This window comes from Bacillus rossius, chromosome 1 (assembly GCF_032445375.1).
Source record: "Bacillus rossius redtenbacheri isolate Brsri chromosome 1, Brsri_v3, whole genome shotgun sequence".
In the NCBI taxonomy this organism is placed as follows: Eukaryota; Metazoa; Arthropoda; class Insecta; order Phasmatodea; family Bacillidae; genus Bacillus; species Bacillus rossius.
In genome coordinates this window covers 169,290,352-169,314,304 of record NC_086330.1, presented here as the reverse complement: position 1 = coordinate 169,314,304, position 23,953 = coordinate 169,290,352, and the positions used below count along the sequence as shown (strand labels likewise).

General features: G+C 35.5%; 1 protein-coding gene across 1 annotated transcript; it reads right to left on the bottom strand.

Annotated features, from left to right (window-relative positions):
* Positions 1–15,654: 15,654 nt before the first annotated feature.
* LOC134539029 (prostatic spermine-binding protein-like) lies at positions 15,655–17,608 on the bottom strand. The gene is made up of 3 exons (XM_063380743.1): positions 17,482–17,608; positions 15,782–16,018; positions 15,655–15,725 (listed from the first exon to the last, which is right to left on the bottom strand). The coding sequence occupies exons 1-3, from the start codon at positions 17,606–17,608 to the stop codon at positions 15,655–15,657; spliced, it is 435 nt and encodes a 144-aa protein (XP_063236813.1).
* Positions 17,609–23,953: the final 6,345 nt, after the last annotated feature.

Genomic DNA, 23,953 nt, shown 5'->3' with positions numbered 1-23,953 from the left:
GGGTAAACGTTAAAAACTTTGAACAAAAACCCTGACCACAGCATTTCTTGGCTGTCCTTCAAAAATACATTATAAACACATTAATGTCAAGACCATCTTCACAACTGGCGAGAAATTTATATCTGCCTTGTACGGTAGAAAGGAGCAAGTGCCTTTAGGTGAGCTGCAGTAAAATGCTATGAGTCTGCAGCTTCTAAATCCACTTCAAATATGGCCATTCTCCCCCAACCAGAGCTGCAGGACACCAACATTTTCTGCGCGTTTATGTGCAAGAACAGTTCTGGATGGGCCAGCCAGTTTCATTGGGAGAGCCGGAAAATTTTGGGTTTAGGTGTACAAACAACAGCCTACAGCCCATTACTCCCAACCACCTTTGCGTCTGTCAACCTCCTTTAACTGGTGGCATGCAAATACAAAAAAGGGTGCGTAACGGCAATGTGCAGGAGCAAGAAGGCTGGGCTGTACTGCTGTAGCATGTGTGAGCCATGCAAAGCATTCTGCAGCAATGTAAAGCGCTATGATCTCGAAAACGAGGAAGAAGATCAAAATGACGAACATAAGCCATCTGTTCAAGGTACACTTAAATAACTATGTACCAGTTGCACCTGCAATCAAACCTTCAAATTTAAACATCTCACATTTTTTTGGCATCGTTGTCTTACAGATGTTTTAGAGGTAGAGCTGGAATGCAGGGCCCTTCTGTACCCAAGCGCGGCCTTACAGACCTTTTTAACCAAAGTTTTTGATGTGTAACATGTTAGTTCTCGGTATACGGCAAATGGTAGAAGTAATTTCATGAATGGAATGGTATTCGCATGGAACGGAAATGTTTTAGCATGGAGCTGCCATCTGTGACATGTAGCGTGAAGCAAAGTACACAAAGACAAAAATAAACATTACATTATTAACTGTTTAATGAATCTTAACAAGATGAACAGTATTCTAATAAAATTTCTTGTAAATAATCAGGTCCAAATCTGGTGTTAATATTGTTTAATTTTTTTATTATTTGTTGCAGCAAATCCATTATATAGTTTAACATTTCGGTCTGCTAATCAAACGATTTAATATTCGACGTATCTGCTCCGGCAGCGTATCCTAGCGTCGTGGGGAAATTATGAGTGATTTGCGTCCAGGAATGTGGTTGAAAACACAGTTTGCATATATTTATCGCGCTTCGCATTAATTTAAAGAATTTTACATTTAATCTTTTGTCCGATTTTTGTATAATTAGTGTATTTGCTCGTTACCGAGGTTAGATGTTACAAACTTCTGGCAAGTAATAAAGACTGCGTCACATTTTTTGTATGCTATTATGTAAATAAACATTAATATTTTTACTCTTATTATAATCTTACATATGAAACACAAATATAGTGTATCTAGTAACAAAACCGCAAAGTTTTCATGTTATGAAACGGGTTTAGATCAAATCATCCCAAAATCCAATTTTCTCATGTCTTCATTTCATGCAAATTTCGAGTCAACTATTGGGTTTACATGCATAATTTTGTTCTAGAGTTAAAGTAAAATAGATTTTCTACAGCTTCACTCCTAATAATTTTCCTCGTAAGACCATTATATTTTTTCAATATTTAGCTAAAAATATAAACCAAAACATAAAATTTCTTATAAAAAAAATTACACCAATATTTGAAGTGCTGTATCTTGAGTACTATGAGACGTTAGAAAGCTGAAGTTGAGTTCAAATTGTGACACATAAAGTCTTTTTTTTTTAAAAAGTTCGAGTAAATTTTCGTTACCATATAAGCGGAATTGCCAATATCTTGCAAAAAACACCAGTAAATTATATTGGATATCTCCAGATATGGATTCAACACCACAAAAAACGTAAGGAATGATAATAGAACCGACTACTGGATTTTTGGAACGTTGTACTACCATTTTCCTGTAATAAAATTCCTTTTTTTAATTTTATTGAATTCGGAGATATATTAATGCTCATAAAATAACACTTACCTCCATTATTTTCTATTAGTGACAGAGTTTTAAAAAAAAATATATATATATAGTCAAACACGTGCCTATTAATTTTTAATGTAGATAACGATATCGTCTAAACTTATTTCTAAAATAGATTTGGAAATATTCATGGACATAAAAATACCAACTTTTTTTTATTAGGTATAAAATTTTTAACTTTAGTGAAACAGGTTCATCATTATTTCGAACGTAAATAACAGATTACAAATATATCATACATCGTATCTGTATATTCATGAATGTGTTTAGACATAATAAAACCAATCTTATGAAATTTTAAATTCTCGCTTCTCTTTCTCTATTCCCCCAGTGATGTAATAGAATAAAACCATAACATTATTTTATTTTCAATGTGAAATATACGTGTGTAAATTTACACTCCTGCTTTTATTGACTCGGTGATACAGGTTCATCATATAATACTTAAAGGATCTAGTTTCTACAACCACACGAGCAATTTAAAAAACAAAAAATATTAAACTTTCAATTAATTTGTTTTTATAATGTAGAATGTTTTCCATTAAAAAATTGAACTTTTCATATATTCACCTCCCTAGAGGTGGTATTCTTGATAATGGCAAAAATTGTTTGTAGTTATAGTATGTATATCTATATCTAAATATCACTATTATTATCCACGAACCTATATAATTATGTTTGTAAAACCAAACATAGTTCCTTTTCTCAACTTATGCTATCAAACTTCAAAACATAAATGTCAAATTACGTCATTCTTTATAATTTACCCTTTTTTCTTCAATTTCATTCTGTTATCTTGGTTTGCTTCAGAAATATGATCTTTTGTTACAAAACCAGGCCTACATATTTTCACCCTCTTTGATGTGGATTTCTGGCAAATTGTGAAAAGAAGTTTGTGAACCCAGTACGTATTTATAAAAAACCAAAGATATAAATTTCAGTTTGATTATTTTTGAAGATATAACATTTTCTAAAGAAAAACTAAATATTTCCAACCAATAACCTACGAATAATAAATATATATGTATACACTATGTTATGTACTTAAATGTAAGTTTATAACCTCCGTAATTTACTTCGGATATAATTCTATGCAATAATACTAAACTTACCACGTTTGGATTTCGAAAATTGATTACATCATAACATTAATCTTAATTATGTTGTTTTATTGAAGTTTTTTAAATTCCAGAATGATTTAACTAGAAGATTTTATTTTTTTACTTAAAAAATGAGCTTAATTATTTCCAATTCCCTTAATGGTAAAATTAAAAAAAAACAACACTCTTTTAACTCTTTATATGAGTAATTTTATTTGTAGTTAGCTTTTTTTATTTTCCGCTCTGGTAGGTTTGGGTAAACAAATTTTTAAAATAATATCCCTAAATCCCCCAAAGGAATATAATTTTCTAAAATGTTTAAAAGAGTTGAAGTGTTTAATTTGTTTACAATTAATATCCTATATTCAATTAATTTGGTAATAAACTTCGAAGCCATAACTTATTCTAAAACTATAAACCAAATGTCTGCTCAGAATTTTCAACTTAATTTCCTGCCTTTTATATTAATATTATTTATAGTTAAAAAATCTTTAATTTTTGCTAAAAAGCTTGGCTTGGAATATCTTAATGCAGGTTTAACCTGTACAAGTTTTCAGTAGACAAATATTTAGTCAAATAGTAAAACTAATATAGGTGTGGTTAGAAGGAACCGTATTCTCTTAAACCGAAAGTAATTTTTACATAAAAAATTTACTTATTAAATATTGTCTTTTGAAACTTATCATAAAATATAGACTATAAAACCAATAAATTATTAACCAGTATTATTTGAGATATTTCCACATAATTATCACGCGGAAAAGATAATGTCCGCAACAGTTAGATCAATGCATAATTCAAGTCCTCCTTCTACTTTGGAAAATATTTTGTACTCGCTGGTGCCGGTGCGCTTAGCTTCACCTAAACAAATATACCATTTTCGATACGTAAATAAAAAGCTTTTTTTGTTTATGATTTTTGTCATTCTAAAGCACTTGGGTATACAATATTTTTGGTTTTGTCATATCGAGAAAAAACAAATAAACTTGTCGGTTTACCGACGCGGGAACACGCGACATACAATTGACCACGTGAGAAGCAATAATTTTCCAGGTTTATTTCACATACTTGAAGAGATATACCATGGGCCTTGATTGTCATAGCGAAAGGCAAAATAACTGGAAAATGCAATCTTTTAAATTCAAATGGCATGTCAGTTTAATCATTGGAATTCGAGGAATTAAAACGTCTTCTCTTTTCCATTTTCCATTGATTATAATTGCTTCGATACAGTTTAACATTAGTTTTTTAATCGCAAGACGTGTGGCGGATGTATATTTATTAAAAGAAAAATTGAAGCTCAAACTTTTAAATTTAAGTTGTGTGGTGGAATGCCAAGTAATTTCAATGAATTTAGGAATTCTACAAGGTAATTGTTAAATTCATCCCCATTCATCACAGAATCAATTGATTTGTACGTGTGCGATTTTTGATTAATATTTTCGAGAATTGTATTATTAAGATCATTAACATAAATATTTTTTGGAGCCAGAATGGCACATTCACAAAGCTAATGGTGGTTTTTGTAATTTAGAATTATTTGTTTTACGACATGTCTCGCATTCTTCGCCATTAATTGTTTTTAATGATGGAAATGATGTTGGAACTTTAACAAGTATCAACAACATACGTTTATAAAAACCTTCTGCGTTGTTTCGATGTACTGTATAAATTCGTCCCAAAGCATCAGATTCAAAAATATTTGGATGTTGAACAACTGAAATTCCTTGCTTTCTTCTGTTAAATTTTTTTTTGATGTTGGATTCTATATGAAATATTTTGAAATTTGAGAATATAGCAATGTTCTGGCAAAATAGTCTTCTTCACACAATTTAAAGAAAGCAGTCAATGTTGTATCTGGTGGATTAAGTGCTCGCCGTACTGCACTTTCCGTTGTAAAATAAAAACGTCTATTTTCAAGGTGAAAACTGAGATAAACAACTGTTGGATGACGAATATGAATTGAAAAGCTGAAGATACGCCACACTGCTTCGTTGTAACTTATGTACATATCTATCTTACCATTTGATATTGCGTGACTTCATCAAATTGTGTGTTTAGATTTGAAATTTTAAATACAGCCATATCGCCGTCTTTGGTTACATAATTACAAATTTATTTGATGCTTTTTACGAAGTTGCAGTACTATACATTGACATGCGCAATGAATATTTTGAACGCAATGGCGAATAGGGAACAAGCCATCGGTTATCGATCTCATAATCAACATTTTTAATTTTTATTGTTGCTGTATGTCCACCAGCGTCGGGTTTACATCTGTATTGTGGATATCCATCATTGCCTGTAATTGTGCCATGATGTAAATCTCGTGGATACCTTTTGCTACATTTAACATTAACCATACATGGTGATTGCGGATTGAGAACACCACATGGACCATGCACCATATTTTTGATAATAGTAACATATAATACAGGATCATCTTGTTGATTTGGTATTTCTGCACTTATAACATGATCAATTTGATATGGTGTTTTATGTTTTACAACCAAATAAGTATATGTGCATGTAGAAGTCTTCTTGTTTGCCATTCGATGGAGTGCATCCAGAAGCGAGTTTCTCCAAAAATATAATGCTTAACTATTAAATCCATCAATTTTGTTAATTTTTGTTTAAACAATTCTGGCAGTTAAATCATGACGATCAGTTTGATTTTTGACCTGGCATTAATAGTTGATTTATTTCATCCCAATTTGGATTACATGTGAACGTAATAAATATAATTGGACAGCCGTAATATCTCACATATGACATGGCATCTTGAGCGTACTCGTCCATATGTCTTGGGCTGCCAGTAAACGTTGCTGGGAGAATTACCGTTTTTCCTATATCAGTAACATTCCCATCGTTGGCGATTACATCGCGTAAGTGTATGTAGTCGTCTGTGCGCAACCTTTTATTTTTTATTCAAACGAATGAAAAGAAGGGGTTAGCTTTCAATTATTGCATACATGTCAACTACAAATTGATTAAATAACTGACGACATTTCAAAATGTGGTATATTGTGTCGCTTGCCGGATCATTAAACAGTATGAATAAAAACTCATTCCAGAAACCTTTTTATTTGTTTCTTCTCTTGTAAGTGGATTTACCTGCTTTATGTTGAAGTGATAGCTATCTTCACCCTCCCAAAAGAATGGAGTACTGTAATGCGCCGTTTGAGCGATGTGTTTCTGAAACTAGTTGAATCGTGTTGTTGCAACGGTGTAATATAATGCCACATGCTTCAAACTCTTCACCAACCTTTACTACAGCCACCTTATTTATTGTTTGTGCATTAAATCGTCTTTAATGTTGTCCAACAGGTCTTTTATCAGATCTAATAATAATGCGGTAATCGTCAGCTGGAATATTCTCGATTGCTGTTTTAAACAACTGAATTAACTGATTGTGTTAATGAAATATTGTTTGCAAGGAGGCAACAATTTCTCGTTTTGTACCAGGATTGTTGTTGCAACGTTGATATATCATCACCTCCCATAAAATAAATTTAAAGAAATTTTGTTTTCTTTATCAGGTAATGGCAATAATGAACCACAGCGATGGTAAATTTGTCCTTGAATTTCGAATGTAGGCATAAAATTATCATGTACGATAGTGTTTTCACCAAAATAGGTCATTTGAAAACATAGATTGTATTTACGAATGTTTGTTAAGAAATGCTTTGAATTTTGTGATACACCAGAAAGCAATGATAATAATGGTTCTGGTGGTGAGCGTTATATTGGCAACATAATCTTACCGTTTGAATAACACAATCCCGAATATTCACCGGTGAATTTCAACGCATACAATATTAAATTTTTTGAACGATTATTTGCAATTCTTTGTTGTCGTTGATCAATATTTTCGTTTGCTTTTGCCTAATGTACTGCAATACGATTATTTTCATAACGTAATTCTCTCTGTCTGTTTGTCTCTCTAGAGCGTAATTCATTTGTACGTCGTGGATTTGCAATTAAACGATTTGGATGATCTTCTTGAGATTCTGATGCCCTTGTTTTTCTGTTTCTTATTCTGCTGCTTTCATTTTGTAGGGCTCTTACTTCATCGCTTTCTGATACTGGTGTCAGTCTCATCCTTCTAGCAGCTCTGCTGTCTTGGCCAATTTATGATCGTTTTCGGCGTAGCATTGCAAAAATAACCTGTTAAATAAGTTGTTACATAAAATAAGCATCGTCATCCAATTAATATCCAAATTCGGAATACCAATTGTTGTGGTTACAAATTGTTTATTTTAATTCTGTTGTTCTTTTGTTATACATAGTGAGTTTTAAATAAATTCGATCTATGATTCAAAAATAAATAAATAATAACTAAACGGCAATAACGCCATATATCAGTTACCAGTTACGGGTGTAACCAAATTAGTTGGTGTTCCAATGCTGCCACATGCAAATATATACAAAATTTCATATCAATTCGACCTATGGTTCAAAAGATAAAAATCACTGCCACCAGCGCTACCTATCCGGCACTAACGTAACTATGTTCGTCGGAGTGGTCATGTCGGATCTCGAGGTTCTCGAGGTTTAGGTGAACATACATACACACATACATTCTCTTTTATATATATATAGATTGAATGTTGGAATTTATGTATGGCGTCGATATACTCCCACACCGTTTGACCGAGCGCCATGAATGTTGACACTTCGACGTGTTTTTTTATGGAGAAGGTTTTTATGCTATTAATTATTTTTTGTAACTTGACGCCAGATGACGCTGCAGCACATAAAATTCTAAACCGTTCAACCGATCGCCATGGGTAAACAGAAAATAATAGGTCATTGACATACAAACAGCAATTGTGTGTCATTTCTCTGTGTCCACCACACTATCATATAGCACTATTCATTTTTCTTGAACTCGCGGAACATCAGCCTGTGTTCAGCCCGGGTAACGCAGGGTACTGCAACTGGAAGTCTATAATTTTTGTTTCTCCCCAAATTTCGGGCACCGTAGTTAAGTGGGAGGTATTCCGTGTGACCCGAAACCCCCGGGTCCTCCACCCCTCGCAGGGTCCGCGACTGCCACCTGTGCAGGAGACCTCCGAGCGCGCGACGGGCGGGTTAAGCGGGCGTCGCCACGTCTCCGGGCGGGCGTGCAGCGACTTGAGCTCCCTAACAGCCGGGGGACAGTTCTCCTTCATACCAGCTCTGCCGTCGCTTGCTCCCTCCCGACCTGTCCCCGTGCACCACGTAACACTGGACACATTTGTCTCTTTCACATCGGTCATTTGTCTGTTTCTTTTCTCCCTCCCACTACCACCCCACTTACCCTTCTAGTAACGACGGAGTGCGCTATTACAGTCGCGACCGCGTCACGAGCCATTTTCCCAGCTCTTTTGTTATTTCCTCCTGCGTCTCCTCGTGCCAGGGGCTTTAAGGCACTGGCTCGCCGTCAAACTTTCGCTGCCACCACCTTCCAATATGTTTGGTAATGGAGGATTGTGACGTCACCGAAAAAAAAGTCACTAGCGAAGCCGTGCATGATTGCAATTTGTACGACTTGGGTTTTCCTGGAAAATTTTGTATTTAAGACGGGTTCTAAAATATGTTGGATTTTGGACAGAAACAGCTATTCAGAATCGTGCCCAGCAAAAATTTATATATGTCTTCCGTTTCCGTCACAACAAATCATTAAAATGGCGTAGAATACATGAGCGATTAAAGAAGATATATTGTTTGTACGAATGTTGTAATCAATGTAATAAATAAACCTACATTTTATCTACAATATTTAAAAATTATAGAAATGTTTTTATTATGCAAATAATATAAATAAATATAAGTTAATTTTACAAAAATAAAAGTTTACAAATGCACATAAATCATAACAAGTACAAAATTTTGATCCAGCTGTTATTTATTATTTAAATTTTAATATAACTTTAAATTGGAAAGTTTGTTACAGCCCAGTCAAAAATAAACTTTCATAGTGTGACATGAATTAAAAAACATCTGAAGATATCTGTCCAACTTGATTTGTTGGAGAAGCCATATTCCGTCTAATATGACCTCTCCAACTATACTGGACAGTATAGTTGGAGACCCAGTATAGTTGGAGACATATGTGACAGCGTGACAGCGCCTGTGCCGTGCCCGCGCGCTGCGTTCCGTGCTGGCCGCGAGGTCGCTGCTGTCTGCCCTGCGTCGCGTTCAACTACAGCACCTTGCGTGAAGGCGACCAAGTTGTCAGATATTCTTCCAGGCTTTCAGAGGCACGTGCGTTCGAGACAGGGGAAAAATATGTTGATATCTTTTTGTCGCATGCGATATTGCAGGCACAGAATTTGAAAAGTGTGAATTTTAACAAAGTCTGACGATTTTAATCTCGGATTAAATAATTAATAAGTTTCTTAAAAATTTGTGCTTATATATACAGAAGAGTATTTTTCTAAAGTTAATTTTTAATACTATTTTTCAAACAGAAAAAAAATCAAAGCAATAACTTTGCCATATTAAAAACACTTTATTTTAAATTACTATGGTTTTAAAAATATTTCAGCAACATTTTAGTAGGCTAAATAAACGTTTTTTGGAAATTATTACTTGTCAAACAGTATAGTTACATTGCCAGTTTGAATAAATAAAGGCTCAATAAAATAATATTTTTGGTGGATTTCACTGCAATAATCAGTTTGTTTAATAGGAAATATAAAATTTTGCTTCTTAAAAGTTTAAGATGTTTAATTTAATACACTAAGATACTATTATAAAAACTCCTGGTTGTGCGAAGGTTTGCAAAACCGTTATAAAAGTAAATTAGTTTTAAATAATTTTGTGTATTGCAGTCATGTGCCTTATAATATAATATGGTTTAAAGTTTAAAGCATTCCAATAATTAAAAAAAGGAAGAACTGTAAATATTTGAAATAAAATATTTGTAGTATATTGTTTAGGTATTAAATGAGTGTAGATGTTCTACGATGTGTGCGTATATATGAGTAATTTAGTGTTTAGGTGTTCGTAGATGCGTATCTAAATGTGCGTAGAGGTTTGTTGATTTTCTCGTAGGTATGGACAGATGTTTTTCGTTTATAGGACGTTTAAAGTACGCATACAAGTCTAAAGTACCGCTCCTTAGTGAATGTGGCGCATGCTGCATGCTGCAGTTGTAATGCTGTAGTTTTAGAAGATGCTTGAAGAAACATTATATATCCATGGGTCTGTCAATTTCAAATGCCTAAAAATAAGGCGTAAAGCATGGAATGCTTATCCATGACCTGTATGTATGTAATTGATGTATGTTAACAGTCGTAAATGACCAGAGTTTGAGTGTGTTTGACTAAAGAACTTAAGTGAATGCGCAAATGATGTCAATTATTGTAGGTATATCGTTGTCTTTGAGACGCAGAGACGAAAGGCGAATACGATTGATATTGCCGCTCAGGTGGACTGTTTTAAATTACTATCAACTTGAAAACATATTTGTTAAGTAGCACATCTGAAAGCACTACAAATTTCCCTGTAATGGATATTAAGCGTACAGATTATAGCTGTATGTAAGTAACTATGTGTACTCTTGTGTAGTCCTACAGTAGGCATCATGACTTGGAGACTGTGAGTTCATGTGCTTGTGAAAATATGATATACAATATAATTCCACTTCAGTTATTACATTAGGGTGGCCACCAAGGTTTTTGTAAGTAATTTTTAACACAGAGTTTAAATCGATTTTTAGTCGAATATATTATCAAAAGATGGAAATTAACATGAATGGCCATCTTGTAGAAACACAGTTGTTAAGTGTAAGAGAAGGCGTACCGCCTTAACTTCGCCACCAATAAAGACGATAAACAAACAAACAAACAAAATTATACCTAAGCAAGAATATTTCGGGAAATGCATCCATATATTTCAGCCGCTAAGTTTAAATTTCCTTACAATGTTACTATGTGACATGATGGTGTATAGTAAATTTGTTAAAGAACAAATTAATAATAATAATAATTGTTTTCATGGTGACATACTAACACTTGGCGAAATATCTCGTGATTTTATGTTTCATTTATGTTTGTTTACGTGGTTTAAGAATAACCGTGAGATAGTAGATTAATAATTCATAATATTTTATACAAGAAATATTTTTGAAAGAATATTTAGTACAAAAATATGTGACTTCAGCATATAATTAAAATTTATATTAATTTAGTATCACAGAGAGATAAGCAAAGAAAATAAGACAATTTTTGAGTGCATAATGGTAAGCATTCTAATATAGAATTTAAGGGATATGAAAAAATTAATAACACTGTTCTATTACATAAGAAAATTAAAATTTATGTTGCCTTATTAAGTAAGGCAAAGGACTACATTGATGATAAAATAATTTATGTTAAGTACTTCATTAGGAAGAGTTAAATTACTGGGTTTTTTAAGAATGTACAGTATATGCTAACACATATTATTATGTTTATAATTATTTTGGTCATGCATCCATATTAAATTTTAATATAAATTTTGCGTGTTAGTTATTCTAATGATACGAACTGCTATATTTTTTGGCTTCTAAAAATTTTCTTATTTGTTTTCTATTGTAGTTAGTTTTCTTACTATGTATCTTAGAATCTGTTGATTACACAATTATAAACAGTCACTATAAAGTGAGCAATTTTTTACGTTTGTGTGCAGATGTTTGTCCATTATAAATGCACGACTGCAGGCAAGATGGGAGATAGCTATTCTTACCCGGGGGTAATCATTATTTGCCGTCGCAGTAACTATTCCTCTCCGCCGCGCCGACTCGAACATCAGCGAGGATAATATCAGAAAACAGACTGCACGCCGTTAAGAGCCCCGAGACACGCTACGCTTATGAAGCGATTATTCAAGTCCGGAATTGAGCGATGAACAGCAGCCGCGCTGCTGAGATTATTACGCTGCTCCGTGATGTGACAGCGAGGCACTTTCGCACAGCGTAATGTCTTCTCGGTGGCAGATTAGGCACACGTCACCTGCGACCTCCGGGTTATATATTAACCTGTTCCCACGCACCCAGTTGCTAACATGCCGAACCAGTAGTATATAATAGCCTAGACTGGCGCAATGCTATTCTTATGGGACTACGATTTTAGGTGGTTTCTTGTGGTGGCTTAAACAGCGAAATTTTAATTATATAATGAAACAGCTTTGATAAAAGCAAAAAAAAAAAAACAAAAAAAAAAAATTCTTCAGAAAATAATAAACCACAGCATTGCACCAGATTTTCGTCAAGGTATTTAATCAAAATACCACCTATCTTGTTAAAATTCAATAAACAGTTAATATTATAAAGTTTCCCTTTGGCTTTGTGAACTTTTGTTCATGCCATTCGCCACTAATGGTAGCACCGTAGTTACATATTTTTGTTCCATGCGACTGCTCTTTCATTCAAAATTACTTCTACCAAATGCCATATACCAAACATTATGATTCTGTACATCAAAAAACTTGAAGAACGTAAAAAAAACTTTTTTTCTGTATTTTTTGTTCATTTTGCAAATGTTATGTCTTGTCTGACCACTGCGTTCGTATGTGTATACATTTTTCTGGACTTATTCTAAATTTATGCCACGTATATTTCTGGGCTTTCTAGCATGTAAGCTGATAATGGCTGTTTCTCCATATGATTATGTTTTCAATTTTGTGCCCATTTTTTAAATTGCATACCTGCAGTTTCGTATGTTCATGATATTTGTTTTAAACTAACACTCCCTATAATAAGAATCATTAAAACAATTTTTTTCTCGCCAGTACGTGATAACCACCGGTTCTATTCATCTCGTTAATCGTACGTAAGTTCTAAAAATATACTGCTCGCTGTCACCGTAGTTAATTCTTCAATCGGCAAACTGACTGCTTTTTTCGTTCAATCGTTGCGGTTCACAATTCTATCGTCTAGGTTGCTAAAATGTTTCTAAATAATGTCCGTGCAGGAAAAAAACTCTACATCGCAAAAAATATATTTGGTATTTTATAAGGATAGTTATTGGAAAATCAGCTACGAACGATATCACTGTTGCATAGCTGTACCTTGCAATTTTACAAAGCATCGGGTTGGATTGGAGGGGATGATGCATCCCCCCTACCCCCCTCCCTCTCGGGGATCCACTCCTCGACCCGTATTCCCCTTCGTCGGTTTCGCCAGGTTATCTCCGGAAAGCTGGCAGATCGCAAGGTCGATGCAGAGTGCACCTGCAGTATCGTGAGAAAGGAAGAAGCGAATAACATAAAATAGTTTACATGTGATTTAAAGGTAGTCTTGAATCAGCGAGATCTCCAAGAATGAATAATGGATGTAAACTAACTACTCTGTTAGAATTTATTCGGGAGTTTACCAATATTAACCGTAGTACCATTCTATTATCAAGAATATGTTATAAATCTTAGTCTTAGCGAAGTTTTACGAAATGAATTAAACCCGAGGAGCGCCACCGTAATGTCACACAGATGAGAATTAGCCACTAAGAAATAACATGGCCTAGAAGATATATGGAGGATACTTAACATAGCAAGATTTATTGTGGCCCTGTGACGTGTAAGTTAGTGACACTGGGGCCTAGAAAACTTAGGGCACCAATTATGAAAGTGTGGAAATATTAAATTTGCGAGGCACTCGGTAGGACGAAAGACCTCTGGGAAAAAAACAAGTTATCGGCCTATCTGGATCAATGTTGAACTGAAAGTATTTGAAGTCCAGGTGCGAGAGAGTCCAAGTTAAACTCGAGGTGGCGCAGTGGCGAGACAATAGACCCGTATTTCGGAGGCCGCAATTTTGAATCCCGGTTTGGCCATACTGGTTTCGGTTTTCTTTGATTTCGTAAATCACTTCATGGAATTGCTAAGATGCTTTCTTACCAAAAGCCAAGAACAATTCTTTCTTTGATATCCGAGATTTGTGTTTTTCTGTTCTTCCAACTCTAATGACCTTGAATTCAACGAGACGTAAGACTCAATACAAAATAATCGATTATATAATTTTTAAAAAGCCCTGTCACACTGTCAAACATTCGCTTCCATCACCTTCCAATATGTTTCGTCAAATAAAGTGGGAGGGTTATGACGTCCCCAAAAAGTCACTAACGAAGCCATGTAGGTTTGAATTTGGATGATTTGAGTTTCCATCAAATATTTAACACACAGGACGGGTTCTAAAATACGTTAGATGCTGAATGCAATCGGCTTATCAAAATCCTTCCTAGAGAAAACGGAATTGACAAAACGTTTCCGTCACAACTATTCTTTGAAATAGCAAAGAACACACGAGTCAAACGTTAAATAATTAAAATAATGATTATATGAAAGTCGTATAAGAAAAGTAATTTCATCTTCTAAACTTAAATTATGTTTCTGTAATTTAAAAAAAAATACTAAACAGTTATTTCATTATGTAAGGAATATTATTTTGAATTAAATTTGTACATGTTCAAAAAGTTTAATAATGCACAAATACAATAACAACTTCAATAATTCCACCCAGAAATGTGATACATTATTAAATTTCAAGATTGCAATTTAAATTGAAAAGTTTCTGACAGCTCAAACATAAAGTAAACTTTTATAGTGTGACATGATTTAAACATATTTGAGGTTATTTGTCTAAACATATTTAATGGAGAAAATTGGAAATTATTTTTCGTCCAATACGTCTTCCAACTCTATTTCAAACATATTGGAGACAGTTCTTTAAGAGCGTCACAGGGAATTAAGGACCTGTTTGACGAGTGAGAGGTGCGAACAGTTGTTGGTAGTGAGTGATACCAGCGAGTTCTGCGACTTTGAGGGTACCCGAAGTGATATCGGCGAGGCGAAGAAGTGTCGCGGCGCATGTCTGTAGTGGCGACAAGTGTGTGGACAGTGATGAGCGGGTACGGATCACAAGAAAGAGGCTTATTTAATTATATACGTTGTAATAATTAGGCAAGTGGACAATAAAGAGTCTGAAAATTAAAATATAAACATTCATTTTTAAGTAGGTAAATCATTTCGATTGTAATACAACCTGAGTACAACCTGAGAGAGAGAGAGAGAGAGAGAGAGAGAGAGAACATTGAACTGTCGAATATAATTAATGGTCAGTGTGCTTCTAGAATGTTTTCATCACAAAACTCATCGCAATCTCAGAACTGAGAATTTAAGTAGCGCATAAGGCAATTTGGCAGTAGTGTCTCTTTTCTGGCCCGAGGAACCCAATCTGCGAATCCATGGGACAGCATCCGCTAGATTTATTAACGTATGGAGCAAAACATTAATACTAGCTTGACTCCTGTGAATTGCCAATGGCAGGCAAACATGTGGCGGTGACAAAATGGCCCCCTGCACCATTCAGAAGCCCAGGATAAATGACGAGCATTCACCAAAATCTTTGCTTAGCTCCAGGGTTAAATTTGTCGGCCTGGCCGAGGATTTTTTACGTTTTGAAAAATCGTTTACCGGCTTCTGAGTGGGTTTCAATATCGTCTTTTCTCCTTACAACTGTGGACGTCAATGTAATACATTAGCAGAATCATCCCTAATAGTAGGCTCCTGTCAAATCATTATCATCTTCTGGCGATGACTGGCGGTCCTAGCCAGCTTTCAGACTGATCAACACTTCACCATCACCATCATCATCATAATCATCAGCATTATCATCACCTTCATCATAATCACCAGCAGTATCACCATCAACATGATAAATAGAACTATATTACCATCGTTATCAGCATTATCACCACCATAATTAGCAGCAGCATCACCAACACCAGTATCTTTATAATCAATATCATCATAATTATCATCAGCAGTATCAGCATCGTTATCATATTTATCATGATCGGCAATATCATCGTAATCTTTACCTGCATCAGTAGCATCACCATAATCATAATCATCATCAGCAGCACCATCATCGAAATCAGCAACAGTATCATAATTATAATAATCAGCAGCTGCATCATCATATTCAGCAGAATTATCAATATCATAATCAGCAACATTGTTGTGTTTAAATGTTTTATAAATAGAACAACGGTGTTTAAGGGAACGCGGGGTGTCGAATAACAAAGGTCCAAATGTAGTATTAATTAATTTATTAAAATATATATGAAATAACTTTCACAAGGCAAGGAAAATACAAGTCGTAAAGATGACTTCTATACTCGCATATTAAGCCGAGACTCCTAGACTAGATCCCGTGAATGGCTGTAAACTGGAGTTTGGTGTTAAGAAACCAGTTGTACAAATAATATTCCTGATTTACAACAAACACACTTACCTCTGTTTGCACACTGTGAAAGTACTAGATTATTATTAATTACTTCAAATGATGGCACTCTCTGTATTAACTGAATACCAATACCTATAATTATGATATTAATTCTTCCTCAAAAAAGAAGTCACACTAATTACATAAAGTTTATCTGGCCCGAATTAGAAACAGTCTCAAAGTATATCAAATATTACTTTCAAAATGCAAGGTGAATGAACGAGTTCTACAACCGACGCAGAGTGACGCGACTCTTATTAAGAAAAAGCTACTTGTCTTATCTCGGGAAGTCTCTCCAGTGGCGCCAGGTTTTGGCGACCTCCCTGGGAGAAACTCCGCGCGTGGCTGAATCGTCCATCACTCGTCCACGTTTACGAATCGGAGCTCAGGGAGCGGTGCCTCCTGATTGGTCGTCGGGACGATTTCTCAGTGGCACCGTCTGCTTACAGGTTGCAAAGGGTGGTACTCGTCCAGTGAGTGGAACGTTGTAATCGCTGGACTCCAACCAGCAACCCCAGATGTCATATTGATCTTCTTAGAAGTTGTATTCGTGGAAAGTCCCGGGTTACCTCTACTTTCCCAGCGAGTATTCGTGGGAGGATAACTCCGACCCAAGTTCCTCGTCATCGTGTTTTTCACAACCTCCCACCAGGTGGTGTTTCAGGTTACTCGCCTCGCAGCTATCAACTCGTCCAGCAAGTGACAGCTCATCGTTGGTGGACTCGAACCTGTTTCTATCGTCGTGGTGTAAACTGTTGGTCTGTTGGAGTCGTTGGGCGTCACTCGATTTCAGACGTGACCCTCGGTCGAGTCTTTTGACACTTCGTACTCCCAACGTGTAAATGTTTCTGCATGTCAACAGCCATGCCAACCAGCCGCTTATGTGGTGGCATTGGGCTGGTCCTGGCTGACTTCTGGCGGCATCGATCTTCCACGAGTGTCTCCTGGTGACATCCGGTGGGATGAGTGTCTGGCCGGCTGACCTTATGTACTTGCTCGGACCAACGTTCTAATACAGCCCAGGAAAATATAGCGTTCATCGATCCCGGGTCAGTCTCCGTTGCGTCACACGAGCTCGCCGGACGTTTCAATGACCTTCATTCTTGAAACGCGCTTCTTACGCGGGCGGAGACATAACGTGCGTACGTCCCGTTACATCATCATTATTACCATAATAATCATCAGTTACATCATAATCATCATCAGCATCACCATCACCATCGTAAATAATAGTATCATCATCACCATCCTTATCATCATCATGAAGCTCCATCAGGTTTAAAAAATAAATGGTAAGTTGTTATTGAAATAGAGAGATTGTAATATACAGCACTCATGACCAAACTGCAACATTATTTTGGAATTGTTTTAAGTTTTACAATATTAGTAAAGAAACACTACGGGTCAGATACCAGTAAAGTGTGGAGAACACGTTCTGGGGGTTTCGCACGCTACTATTCAATCGTACAGCAGGCACCAGGAGCTATCTGCAGCCATGGAGTGGAGAAGGAACGTATAGTGCCAATCCAGTCCACGTCGAGGTCACAAGAGACCAATAAAAACGAATAAAAAAATTTAGAATTGGAATTTCAATACTGGTAATATATAATCATTTACATGTGCAAATGAAAGAAACGTTTTTTTTTTAATTTTTCTATCAGTTTTACACCTTGTAACGTAGAGTATCCTTTTACGCCAATAGGAAGCTAAATTAAAATATTGTTCATAATGGTGAAACTTATGATTTTGTTCTTTTTTATATTGAATATGACGTCTTTCATTATTATTGTTTAATTGTATTTGATTACTTGTATAGCCTTACTCAAATATAACTATTTTTCCCAGCGCGCAAAGATTATAATTTTTAATATCGAAAACACCAAGACCTTTTATTTTTAACGTAGTTCCAAAGCATTTTTTTAAGCCTCATTATTAGTGAACTAAAAGTTCTTTACAGCTTATATTTTCCTGTCCCGTCTGGAGTAAAAAAAAAAAAAAACAGGTTCGTAATTATTTTCTGCTATGAGATGAAACTGGTGGACTGACTGAAACCAAGGGTCAAAGGAATAGATTATCCCGAGAAATACACAAGCTCTCCGAGGCATAGTCCGCCACGTTTCCCACTCGCGAAGCATCGAGAATCGAACCCGGTTCGCCTAGCTGAGAGGAAAGGGATTTGACGACTCAATTAACCATGGACTGAGAACGACGAGACAATTCGCGACCAAACAGAAAGGCAACAGTTTCTCACATGGTGTGCAGTCAATCGCAGAACTAAGCCCCGCTGGCTGTTGCGTCAACTGGGTAGCAGGTCGGAACAGCTCAAAGCGAACAGGAGATCCGTCTCAGTACCACCAGAGACATAATTTCCCAGGGATGTAAACCTAAAGTAATTTCAGGGGCTCCAACTGATAGTAGATTTTTACTGAGCTGTGCATTTCATTCACACAAGTTGCATTCAAATAAACCCATGCAGGAAAGGTAGGAATTCTAAACACCTAACAAAAGTGCACATATAACCGTTCTTTAAATGTTTCTTGCAAAAGGAAAATTTTGAGCTTAGGAAAATATGTTGGACATCCGTTAATGTATTTATCTTTGTTGTCATGCATTTTTTTCTATGACAACCAGCAAAAATAATTAATGGCTTACATATGAGAAATATATAATGTTAAATAAACATACAGAACCATCTCCCAAAAATCACAGTGTCTAGGTAGCGGTAGTATTCAAAGGGATGTTTTTATTTTTCGATTTTTTATGCAAGAAGGAAAAACAATTCGTTTTCCTCTTCTAAATCCTATAAAGAGGTGCGCCTGTTTCATTTAGTTACTTACTCTTGTGGAAAAGGTTTTACGTTTTCAGTTACTTTTTCTTTTTTTATTTCTTTCATAAAAGTTTTTTTTTTTTTCATTCACTCGATTGCTTTCGCATTCAAGCGAAACGTGACCTAAATACATTTCGGAGTGCTCGCTGTATTCGGCCCAGAAATTCCCTCACACATACACACACGCATATACTCCCCCTCACGCTACGCGCCCCTCACACACGCTGCAGATGCGTAATGGACCGCTATTTATATTTAATCGATAATAATGCTTACGCCACGTCGGGTCGCAGGTGCGTGGTTTTAGCGACCTGGACTTAGCCCACCCACCCCTGGCCGACACTCGGAGGGATTAGAACAAAGGGGTGTGGTGGGCGAAGGGGGTAGTGGGTAGGGTTGTGGGACGTTCCACCGTGAAATATACACCCGGGCTTAATGCGAATATTCTTTGTAATGTTCAGCGGCATTAATCTTACTGCAAAAGGATTTGGCCCGTAATCCATCCGGCAAAGATATATTATCCCCTTACATTTTTTTATGCTTCTGCTGCCATAAGCTCTCGGAGAAGAAAGGGGAGTGGGGGGACGAGGAGAGGGGTGAGAGTTTTGAAGTTGAATTGTCGTAACGCTGACTACGAAAACTTGCCGACGAGAAACACCCCGTGCTTCGGCTCGCTGATGAGCCAACTCCCCTACTTCCACTCAAAACGCGCACAAATTTGTGAGGATAAATTTTCAGCACCGTACCCACTCCCGCAGTCGCAAATTTTAATGCGTTTCTATCAAGCGTCGCGTTGCGCGTTCTCGCGGAGAACACCCCCCCCCTCCTCACCCTGGGCCCACATTCAACTATAATAACTCCCGAAACCATTACATCGGCCGTAACAGCTCCTGCGGATTACGGGCCTATTTAATTTCCGAAAAAGATTAAAGTGTCGACGTATTTCACTCGACCGGCCGCTCGGCCCTCCCAATCCCAGCTGGCGGTTGGAATGTTTAAATGACGCTTGCCACAGTGACTATTAATATTCCCTGGATAATGACTTTAAGCTGATGTTTCGTGGGGCTGAAATTGTATTTTTTTTGCCTTCCCCTTCCCTTGCATATTTATCTACACAGTGTTCATTACCTCAGTGCGACATGGTGTGACTTTCATTGACGACGAAAACAAACAAATTTTTGTGTACTAGCTAACTACCCGAGGCTTCGCTCACGCAAATTTCAGTATAGTGCTATTATTGAAACATTTTACAAAAGTATGTCAAAAATTACATGCATTATTAAGAAAACTAATGAAAGCAATAAAATTTGGTTCTTCAATAGGTTTTATTAGCCAAAAACACAAACAATTGTAACTTAAAAATGGTATTGAATAATATATAAACATTTATATATTAAAATTAAAGTAAAGTGTTTTAATTTTCTACCACATTCACACTTGATAAAATAACGTAACCGTTTACGCCATTAGGAAGCTTTTTTTAAAATACTGTTCATAACTGTAAAATATATATGCGTTTTTTTCTTTTAAATGTAGATTTTGCCAACTTTCATTACTCTTGTTTGATAGTATTTTATTAGACGCATTGCCTTATTCAAATATAATTATATTTCACAGCTCACTTACAATATAATTTTAAGAAATCGTAAACACCATGAACTTTATTTTTAACGTAAGTCAAGGACATTTTTTTAAAACTTCATTATTAATGGATCCATAGATATTTTAAGAACTAGAGAATCAAACTAAAACCGTTCACAGCTTCCATTTACCCCCAAGTTTGGAATAAAAATAACTGGTTTGTATTTATTTTCAAAGTAATACATAATGTTAAAATACACAAACGCTGCTATAGTGGATTCGCTTATATGTTTGTATATAGTCTGAGTAAAAAGTTTTGTCTTAAATTTAACATTTCTTAAAAATAGTATTTATTTCCACTGTTGTTCTATCTACAGTATTTACAGTGTTTTTGAAGAGCTTAATTTGGTTCTCGGTGTTCGCAAACAAACATCATGTGATGCGTTGCAAGTAACGTTTGGAAAATGGGTACCACTGGTCCTACTTTTGAGGACTGTCAAATTGGAAACTCGTTACATGAAACGGATCAAAAGTAAGTTTAATCGGCCGCAGAAACTTCCACAATAAAGAATATCCCAGTTTCAATGGTATATTATAACCGATAAATTTAGAGTTTTTACAACAAATCGTACATCAAATTGAACGTAAAATAACCAAGTTCTACTTACAAATGTTCAATATGTGCTCCTTTAGTTATACGGCACACATACATCCTAGAGTCAAATTATTTTTACACTTTAGTTAACAAGTCAGGAGTAATGGAAGTAAAAGCATATTAAATTCTGTGTCTCAACTCAGGCAAGTCATTACGTAGCGGCGGAACGTAGACACTATTTTTTAACAGACTTAAAAAAAGGAGGTTCTCAATTCGACTGTATTTTTTTTTTATGATTGTTAGCTCCGAACTTTCCACTGGGTGAACCGATCTTGATGATTCTGTTTTTATTTGAAAGCTGGTGCTTTCCGTGTGGTCTCATTTCAATTTGGTCCAGTTCTGACAATGGTATCCATGAGAACACCATATAAGTATGAAATTTACTTTAAGATTGTGCGCAACAAATGGACGAATAACTCAATATCACGCCAACCGATTTCGATGATACTTTTTTTTATTGGAAAGGATGTACTTCAAGGTAGTTTGATGAGTGTTTGGTTAGGTTCTGATTATGGGATCCATGACAAAGTAACGGAACTCTTCAATTCTTAGGAGCAAATTAAAGATACTAGGCCAAATCTTTTATAGGCTATCCAGATATTTGAGTCACCTATCATAACGTCGTTATGGTCAAATAATTGTCGTAGTCGAATATGTTGATCAATGGAACTCCTTGACGGCTTACAGTAAGGGTGCGATCTGTGGCAGAATTTCTGTCTGCAATCAAATTGCAATGCGCTTACGTTCGTTGCTGCATTGCAACATGACGCAAGCGTACTAATTGCATTACTTAAGGTATATTATGTGTGACCTTCATTGACGGAAGACAGATTTATTAGTCTCGTTATTTCCGTCAACGATCTATCGTCGTGTGGTTTATTTAATAATTTGTTGGCGTCCAAATCTGATAAAGCTATGCATTCCAAACTTTTGACATGACTTAGTGCATCATATAGTTGTCATTTTTCAAAGTTTTTTTTTACCAAGGTCGATTATCGATAATTTCCCTGTTCAAAATTTTTTTCATGTAAAGCCGCACTTTCGAAAGTCTATTTTTGCGCTCTTCGCAAGACTCTTTTGAAATTATTGTCCTCGAGATAGATTTCCTCTGTTGAGATAGGCGTTTCTCCCTGACTTCGTTTGTTTAATTTAAACGGCGCTGTCTCATATGAGCAGCACGTTTTGTAGGTCTACCCATATTCATAAAATTTTGTCAGTGTACTTCAGATTCACTAAAAAAATTTAACAAAAAAAAAAGACTTCAAAAAACTATTCCAAAACAAACTAATATGCACTAAAAAGTAAAAAAAAATTGCGTATACTTCTACAACTTAATAATCAACTTACTTTTTCTACTCATCTATATGTAGGTAGGATGACGATCTATGTGTTTACCACGCAAGAAGGTAGGTAGGTAGGTAGGTACCTACCCACTTCAAATCTAACTCAACACATACCTATGAATAACAAACAATGATCAAAATATTTTTTAGAGTTCTAAGTAAAATGAAATGACAAATATTAGACTACTTAAATGTCAGTCAAATTATTACGATAATATAATGTAGTTACAATTATTGTTATTTTTGGAGTTGGTTTCAGCCAAGGAAACACTACAATATACCTAGCAATAATAATACGAGAATACTTTAAGAAATATTTTTTTAACAATTAACTTGAATATGAACGACAATTTACCGTGAGTACTGTGACAGAATACCAATACCTAATTAAACCTTTATACAAATTAACTTTTATACGACAATATACTGTGACAATATATGCAATTTTGAAACGACATAAATACAAATACTTAATTAAACCAAACAAACGAACTTGAGTACGACACTATGCTAAGACATAATGTAGTAAACGGTGATACGAAAATAGCTATAGCCAATATTAATTACAAGGAATAACCGTAAGGAGGACGGTGTGGATATAGAACGAGAAAAGAATCTGAAACGGTTCGTAATGAAGAGACTGGTATCTGGCGCGGCGCGGAGTGTCCACTTGACAGCTGCCCTCCCGCCGCGGCCCCGCTCTCGCCTCTCGCCTCAAGTCGCGCGTGCCTCACCTATAACCATGTACCTACCTGGGCTGACACCGACTCCGAAAATATCAATTATTGTAACTACATTATATTATAGTAATAATTTCTGATTTACTTTTAATTATATCTAATATTTTTCACTTCTTTTTACTTAGGAGATTTCTAAAAAATATTTTGATCAATGTCTATTAAACATAGGTATGTGTTGAGTTAGATTTGAAGTTGCTAGGTACATACCTACCTTCTTGCGTGGTAAACAGATATATCGTACCTACATATAGATGAGTAGAAAAAGTAAGTTGATTATTAAGTTGTATGAGAATACGCATATTTTTTTTTACTTTTTAGTGCATATAAATTTGTTTTGGAATATTTTTTTTTAAGTCGGTTTATTTTTGTTAAAATTTGTGTTTATATAAAGCCCCAAAGGAAGAAATCGCATAGCGTTATGATAGGTGAATGTGGAGGCCAGGGAATGTGCTCTGTCGTCTCGAATTGCCTA